The sequence below is a fragment of the Podarcis cretensis genome (assembly GCF_951804945.1).
Source record: "Podarcis cretensis genome assembly, chromosome: 7".
Taxonomy (NCBI): Eukaryota; Metazoa; Chordata; class Lepidosauria; order Squamata; family Lacertidae; genus Podarcis; species Podarcis cretensis.
In genome coordinates this window covers 28,786,416-28,794,558 of record NC_137176.1, presented here as the reverse complement: position 1 = coordinate 28,794,558, position 8,143 = coordinate 28,786,416, and the positions used below count along the sequence as shown (strand labels likewise).

General features: G+C 41.0%; 1 protein-coding gene across 1 annotated transcript in view; it reads right to left on the bottom strand.

Annotated features, from left to right (window-relative positions):
* Nucleotides 1-1,103: 1,103 nt before the first annotated feature.
* Nucleotides 1,104-8,143, bottom strand: part of BMP6 (bone morphogenetic protein 6) — a 93,526-nt gene continuing 86,486 nt past the window's right edge. Inside the window, exons 5-7 of the mRNA XM_079985020.1 lie at nt 5,112-5,188; nt 3,869-3,979; nt 1,104-2,520 (exon numbers count right to left, since the gene is read on the bottom strand). Coding sequence (XP_079841146.1) covers nt 2,371-2,520; nt 3,869-3,979; nt 5,112-5,188 — 338 coding nt within the window. The 3' untranslated portion in view covers nt 1,104-2,370. The remainder of the gene's footprint in view (nt 2,521-3,868; nt 3,980-5,111; nt 5,189-8,143) is intronic.

Genomic DNA, 8,143 nt, shown 5'->3' with positions numbered 1-8,143 from the left:
TAGTTCAAATTGGAAACAGTTTTCATTATTAGTTGTGTTAATGAACTTCCATTTTGTCCTGGTAGTCAGTTGCCTTTTTGTATCTAAAACCAGTAAGGAAAGGGCCTGGTAGATGATGGCAGTTTACACAAGTTACAAACTTACTACATGCCTGGACCTTTGCAAAACTGCACATTGTAAACTTATTTCTGGCAAATCGGTGCTTTTTAAATGTCTCATCAATAGAAACGGCAAAGGAAAACAAACACACACACACACACACACTTTGGAAAGACGCCCCTGACCACTGCTGTCATTTTGTGTTCCCTCATCATGAGGGATGTACATCAAAAAGCAATGGTACTATGTGTGCCTGCATTTATTATTGAACCATGCCATTTGTCGGGTAGTTTTTGACAGCTCAAAGACACAATAGTTCTTGTTCAGCCATTTGCAAAGAGATTTGGCTCCTTTTGTGCTGACCCAGATCATGACCGGCCATCCCTTTTTTAAAAAAAACAACTTTTTTAAAATTCTTTTAAAACCTAGAGATAGGTTATTTTTGTTACTTCAGGGGCTGTAGTTTATTAATCATGGTTAAAGAGCCTCTTTCCAGGTAATATAAACAAAGGAACAAAACCTACCTATAAGTTTTTCCAGGTGGTCTTTCATTCTGAGTAGCTTCTCTCCAGCCAGTCCCCCTCCTTTCCAGCTTGGTATTCAATATGACAGACTTAAAGCCAAAGAATTTCTAGTGCAGGTACTGAAAGACACTTAAACTACAGCAGCAAACTAGATGCTGGGGAAAAAAAATCTGGTTTATATATAAACATTTATTGCCATTTTATTGGGGGAGTTTTCAGGTATGTACATAGGCTAGATGTTTTCTCTGTAGAAAGATGCTGTTGCCATTTGTTTGTTGCAGATGGAGCAACGCAACTTTCATTAGCCATATCTACATTTCTAATTTTTGTACTGTACTTTTGCCCTTCCTATTGAAGGCCAGGAAATGTGTCCAGCACAAATTTGGGGGTGGGGGGTGTAGAGTCAGGGGGTACATAACACATAGGAAGAATGGAAAGGGCTAACTGAGATATGGCAGATGTATCAGATCAACACACATGTTTCTGCCTTAAAGGGAGCCTTTATTCAACATGGTGACTTTTAAAAACCTAATGAAGCACAATCTCATGAGCAGGCTGAACTGCAAGTCATGACTCCTGTAAAAATCAAGTGGTACAATTGTTTACACACACAGTTTCTGAATAAATCTTTTTTTTACAAAAAAAAAAATCTTGGTCTTGCTAATAGTACATCAAAATTACTATATCTGACAGTTGCAATAAATTATCATTTTCATTTATTTACAAGAGCAAAGTAGTCAAAGGGAAGTGCACTTTTCCTTGCCTTGGGGAAACATTTCTCTTACATTAGAAATAAGTATTGTATATACATTTTAAATTCATGTTTGCAGAAGTGAGAGGTGCAAGTTTATTCCTGACCAACCAGATCACAATCTGAAGAGTGCTTTTTAATTGGGTCAGTGAGACTGAGTAACTTGCCACCTGCCAGTTCTCCTGCATGGTCTGTCCTACCACCTCTACCCCCCCCCTTCCCACACCTCTTTTTCTTCTTTAGTCAGGCTTTCAAAAGGAGGGGAGGGATCAAAACTAGCAAGAGGGAGAGCTGCGGAATGTAAGCATAGAAATTCCCTTTAGAGCAAATGTACAAGCTTCTTCCTGTTAGCCTGATGGGACAATTTAACCTCTAGAACACTTCCTTTTGTGATAGCTATAGGGGCACATTGCCAGTTATGTCCCTGTTGAAGGGCAAGGAACAAAACTTGCTTTAACACAGTGTGTGTTGCAGAAACCTAAGTGCAGCAGTTCATACAAGGCACTTACCTTGCCAATCAACGTTCTCACCTACAGTTTGCAGGCCTTTAAAGTTAAGCAAGGAGAGCTTGGCTACATTTAAGAATGGAGATTTTTGCCTTGAATAGTGCATTTCATTTCTTAGCTACAGCCTCTGTTTTTTCCTTGTGGGCATCGCCACCAGGATTTGGCAGGTGCCTGCTTAGAGAAACAGAACTGAAGATTGAAACAGCGCGCAGGTTTTTGTCTGTACCTTTGCTGCTTCAGCCATGGTCCATACTTTATAATCCTCTTTGGTGTACTTAGAAATTAGAAGAACCAAAGGCTACCGTTGTGCAAATACTTTAAAAGGGCAAGTAGCATTGGAGTCCCCTGCTTCTGCTTAAAAACAAACAACAACCAAGAAAATCCTCCTTAAGGCACAAATACAGTCTTAGACTTCAGGTTTTTCCCTTTGAGGCACTGGATGGAAGTTATTTAGGATGGCACACCAGATCTTTCTGAAGAGAACTTTTTGTCAGTGACATCCACAAGCTCTTACCACCATGTTCCTGTATTTTTTCAAAATGACGTTGGAATTGTCATCAAAGTAGAGAACTGATATTGCGTTCAGCTTCGTAGGGGCACAACATGGCTTAGGAACGTTCTCTGGATTCATTAGGTGAACCTGTTTTAAGTAAATTAACAAACATATTTGTAACTTCAGCCCAACTTGTTAATCTATCACATTTCTGAGCCTGACTCCAAGCAGCTTGGGGCAGTGTCTAGCTCTTTTTTATCTCCATGGCCAACTCTGTGCCCTAAAGATTAGACTTCTCAATGTATTGTTCAATTACCGTATTTTTCAGTCTACAGGACACACTTTTCCCCCTCCAAAACTTAAGGGGAAATACGAATGCAGGCTCCTTGGCTTCAGCGATAGCAACACGAAGCCTCCAAAGCACAGAAGGAGCGCTCCCTCCACGCTCCTTGGCTTCACGTTGCTTTTGCTGAAGCCTGAAGAGCGAGAGGGGTTGGTGTGCACCGACCCCTCCGCTGTCCAGGCTTCAGGGATAGCCGCCTGAAGCCTTTGGAGCACAGTGCGAGTTCCTGCTGCGCTCTGGAGGCTTCAGGTTCCTTTTGCCGAAGCCAGGAGAGCAAGACTCTCCTGGCTTCAGCAGAGAGGGAGAGCTGCACAGCACCCCTTCAGCCAAGCAGGAGCAGAAATGGAAGGGGCTCCGTTTCTCCTGCCGCTTCGCTGAAGGGGCGCTGAGCAGAGAGGGGGAGATTTTTTTTCCCCTTGTTCTCCCCCTCCTAAAATAAGGTGCATCCTATGGTCGGGTGCGTCCTATAGAGTGAAAAATACGGTAATCCTCCTTATCCCTTTGTCTCATGGTAGATTTCCACTGAAGCCAATGGCAACTTCCCTGCAACCTAAGGAAGGTTAAGCAGTTTTTCTTGGCATTGTGGTAGGGCAAGGAAATATTAAATCCCCCCACATGATCCTAGTTGCCGCCTACCCGTTAGAGATAAATATTTATTGGGACTTGGAAGTGGCATTTTTAAGCATCAAAGGTGCCCATAAGCTGCATGAAGGCAGTATTTTGAAAAGTGAAATTACGTTGTATGTCAAAGGTCTCTTAAAAAACTCTGCTTCCTCTCACCAGCATGAGAATCCCAGATCAAATTCCAACTCAGTTAGCCAAGTGTATTAGACTAAAGCAGCTTATCTCAGCTCATTAAAGGAAAGGTTGGATAGAAAAGGTAATGGGGCTAATTTCTAATCCCAGAGTTACTTTCCTCTCCCATCCTGCAAGTGCAATCCCTTGGCCATCCTCATTTACCCAAGACCCAACCACAAATGCTGGATGAATTGCTCACCCCCACAACCCAGTCTTACATTTTGCCACCAATATGAAAGAGACAAATTGGAGCCTCTTCACTCCCCCAAACCACGTTAGTGGGGGGTGGGGAGGAAACCAGGCAGGGTGAACTGTTTTACAGCATCTGTGAGCTAAGCCAAGGCCTCTACTTACCAAAGTCTGCACAATGGCATGGTTGGTGGCGTTCATATGAGCATTGAGTGGGAAAGAACATTCTCCATCGCAGTAGTTTGCCGGATAGCCCTTGGGTGCAATTATCCAGTCCTTTATAAGAATAATATTACATCTATGAAGCACAACTATTGCAAATGCATACAGGTTGGTCCCTCCCAGTGTCAGACTACAGAATACTTGTTAGAAGAGTCTTACCACTTTCTTATACACAAGCTTCTTATGTCCTGGCTTCAGTATTCAAGTATTGGCTGTAGGTACAGAGTATTATAAATCTCTATGGAGCATGCTTCAATGCTCTGTTTAATTCTCTCTACACCCTCCTACACATATGTTCATATCTGCCAGCTCCTTTCCCATGTGTAGAGAGCTGTGCATGCCAAAAGCAGACATAAACCAGAACATACTCTTAAAATGTTTACATGACATCGTTATTTTTTATAATAAAAGTCTATGGGTATAGTAGCTAGTTAATACACACTAAACCATGGTTGTGGTGGGTTATACACTTGGTTTAGCTCAAGATGCAACACATCAGGATATGTGCAATCTGGGCTTGCACAAATTTGTGTGCAAATCTACTGAAGCTTCCAAGTGTTTTAAAGAGTTGGAACCATTTAACATGTGAAACCAGTGACAGTCAACCACTGGTTGATACTAGCATGTAAAAAAACCATGCATTTTTAGCAAGAACCATGCAGCACTTACAAACTGTGTTCAAAAAAGGCCTTATGACTGGACTAGCCAACACACATGGTGTTAAACATTATGCCATAATTATGTACATTAGAAGACACATGGGTTCAATAGAGCAAAGAGGATAGAAGAAAGAGATCTCATTCTCCATGACTGCTATAGTGATTTTGGCTGCTAAAGTTAAAGGAACCAGCAACATCAGCCACGTAAATCGAAACTTTTTTTTAAAAAAAAAAGGTAATTTAAAATGGTGGAAGCCATCTTTAGTGACAATTGTGTGAAGCTTAAAAACACTGATGGTGAGCCTATGAAATTGTGCTCTACATACTAAAATGTGATTATCTACTTAAAGCTGAATACAAAATAAACATCTGAAAGAAAAGGTAACTCAATGAAAGTAGACCTTCACCCAACTTTCTTCCAAGCTATGCTAACACAGAACTCAGTCTGGTGGGGGGGGGGGAAATCTACTTTTGTGTTCCGAGCATTGTTTTCAGAGCATGTTTATGGACATAGAAACACCACATACCTGCCATCCCAAGTCTTGGAAGCTAACATAAAGTTCATGCTTTCTGCAAGCTGTTTTTAGGTCACTGCTGTTGTAATCTATGAGGAAGTATATAGGGGGGGGGAGGAGGATATATTTGAAACAACAAATTAAAAACCATATCACCATAATGTGGCAGAGACATTTTGTGGCTTTAAAGCCTAATGCAGATCCAAAGGAAATTCTCTCTCGCTTATCAAACTGCTATTTGAAATTAAAAGAACACCCACAAGGTTTTTGCCAGCACCAACCTGGCCACAGAGGTTTACATCATATAGGGTGCAGTGCTTCAGTTGTCACAGCCTAAGTCGTGATAGTGCCAGCATCCTCATTATTACTAGTCGGATGCTTACAAAATTTTGTTGCAGCCTCTTGACACCTGTAATCTGCAAGGCTGCAGATATAGAGGCCCTTTGTTAACTGACTCAGTGCCACCAGACCGCAGAGAGGAGGACACAGGCAGCTTTCTAGATACCATCTTCCTATTGAAGTTGTTTGCAATTCCTCAGGGTCTCGAAGGAAACTTCTTTAAAAAAAAAAATCCAGTATTTACTTAAAGGGAAAAGTACAGTGCTAAAAGCACATCAAGCGATCATAGAATCCAGCTGGGGCACAGTGTTTTGGCGTCCCTCTGCCTCAAAATAAACCTAACCTAGAAACCACAAGAGATTGGGAGTTGTTTTAAAAAGAGAACAGTGTAAGAGCTTGGGGAGTGTTCCTTTTTTAAAAAAATAAATAAATAAATCTTAAGAATTTCAATTTCAGATCTTCAGATTGACTCTACTTGAATCACAAATTTAATCAACTTGGCAAAAGATGGTTAGCTAGTATAAGAATGTACTCCCCATCACTAGAGGTTTTTAGACAAGCCATTGGCTTTCAAATCAAGGCCACTTGTGCTTGACCAAAAGTGGAAAGCATTGTTAAATGCCTGCTTCTTGTACTTCCAGTCCAAGCTAGCAGCTGGAAAACAATCAGGAGAATCGTGTGGTGCAGTTTCAGGCCACATTTTACAGTTTTGGCCAACCTGGAGCCTTCCAGATGTTTTGGATAACAACTTCCACCATCCACACCCAACACTCGTCCACATTAAAACAGCAACAAGGAAAACAACTTATATATATATAAAAGCAGCAATTTGTAGCAGAAAGCAAAATAAAGGCTGGAAATAAGCAAAAATTGGGTTGGTAACAATCAGTCTAGAAATCAGCATTTTTACATTTTGCACTGTTAACAAAGCACTGCAGACCCCTGTACTCAGCACTGGAATTCATTTGTGCAAAAGACAGGATTGAGTACTGTATTGGTACCTAATAATTTTTTATGTGGTTGGTTCTGAACTAGTTTTTAACTTTAGTTTCAATATCAGTTAATGGAAAAGTTTAAATTTGCATAAAAACTAAATATTTAAAGTTTACACAAATATAAATACGTGCCAGTCTTCCCCCCACCCCAGCCCAAGATGTGGGGAGCACCTTGGAGCGAACATCCCTCGAAACTTAACCACAAGAAAGGTTTGTTCTAATGTGAAATTTGGCATTTTCGTGGGCTGGACTTAAAATTTTTAAAAGCTTCTCTCCACTGAAAGTAGGTAAGCTATATTTATTGGCGCTAATCCTTCCAAAACACATGAACTGCTCCTAATGAGCCCATTCACCAGATTCTACAATGTAATTAATATCCAGGATACATCAACATTGTTTTGAAAGAGATCTCTACGACTCTCCTTTTCTCAGGGTTTGCTTTAGCAGGCGATTGTTTTGAGGGATACAGCTGTTGTAAACTGATTAACCCACTTAACATAAAAGGAGTCGGCTTAGGAGAGATAATGAAATGCCTTGCTTCAGTATACTTTCATATGCTGTACTTTGACAGTATACACAAAGAAGCAAGATGCATGCAACTTTAGACGCCTGTTCCTGCTGTTCCTTCTTTCCCAAGTTCTCTGGCCAATGGTGGAGAAAAACTTGCGTCACTTTCAAATTCCTCTGATGAAAACCACAGAGGGCCGCTGAAGGTTTTGGAATGGGCACAAGGCCTTAATATCCTGAAATGTGTGATCGTACCATGGCATTATCAGTTCACCAGCAGTTTGCAATTAACTCAAAAGGAATCTGTGCTGCCTCAGACATCATCAACACAAGATGTCAGTCAAGTTACAGTTCTGTCACAAAACCCTGGACTGATATACACCTTGACTGAACATCTTTTACACCAATGCTTTGAGAAAGGTGTAGGCTTCCATACTGAGAGCACGAGTCTATTGCTATAGTTACTGAATAAGCAAACTGACCTGTGCTGTCAGATAACCGAAACAAAATAAAAAAATTCCTTCCAGTAGCATCTTAGAGACCAACTAAGTTTGTTACTGGTATGAGCTTTCGTGTGCATGCACAATTCTTCAGATACCACTTCTTCTTTCTCAAAGCATGGGTGTAAAAGATGTTCAGTCAACGTGTATATCAGTCCAGGGTTTTATGACAGAACTGTAACTTTACTTCATGCCACTTCATACCAATAACAAACGTACAGTAGTCGGTCTCTAAGTGCTACTGGAAGGAATTTTTTTATTTTGTTTTGACTACAGCAGACTAACACGGCTACGTACCTGCTGTCAGATAACCGGTTGCAAAGGTATACCAAACAGCTGTTTATGTAGCATATGCAGCTGAATCAAGGCCAGTACTTAAATAAGCCATTGCAGCAAAGGAAACTTAACTGTCTTAAAAGCATAACAATTCACTGTTGTGTGTGTAGGAGTGGCACAGGGCTTTTTCGTTGTTGTTGCCTTAGACAAATTAAAATTCTGTGCCTGCTCTCAATGATCCACTGAGTAGTGTTAACAATAGCACAATAAATAACTGAGTAGGATGTTTTTACTGCCTGCCACTTCTTTATTTCCTCCCCGTTACAAATGAGTTGGAGCTCAACTGCTGTGACCTCAGCTAAAGGAAGCTCCTCTGACAGTGGGATAGATTTAAACCAAGGCACTCCTAAGCCGTCCCTGGGCATCT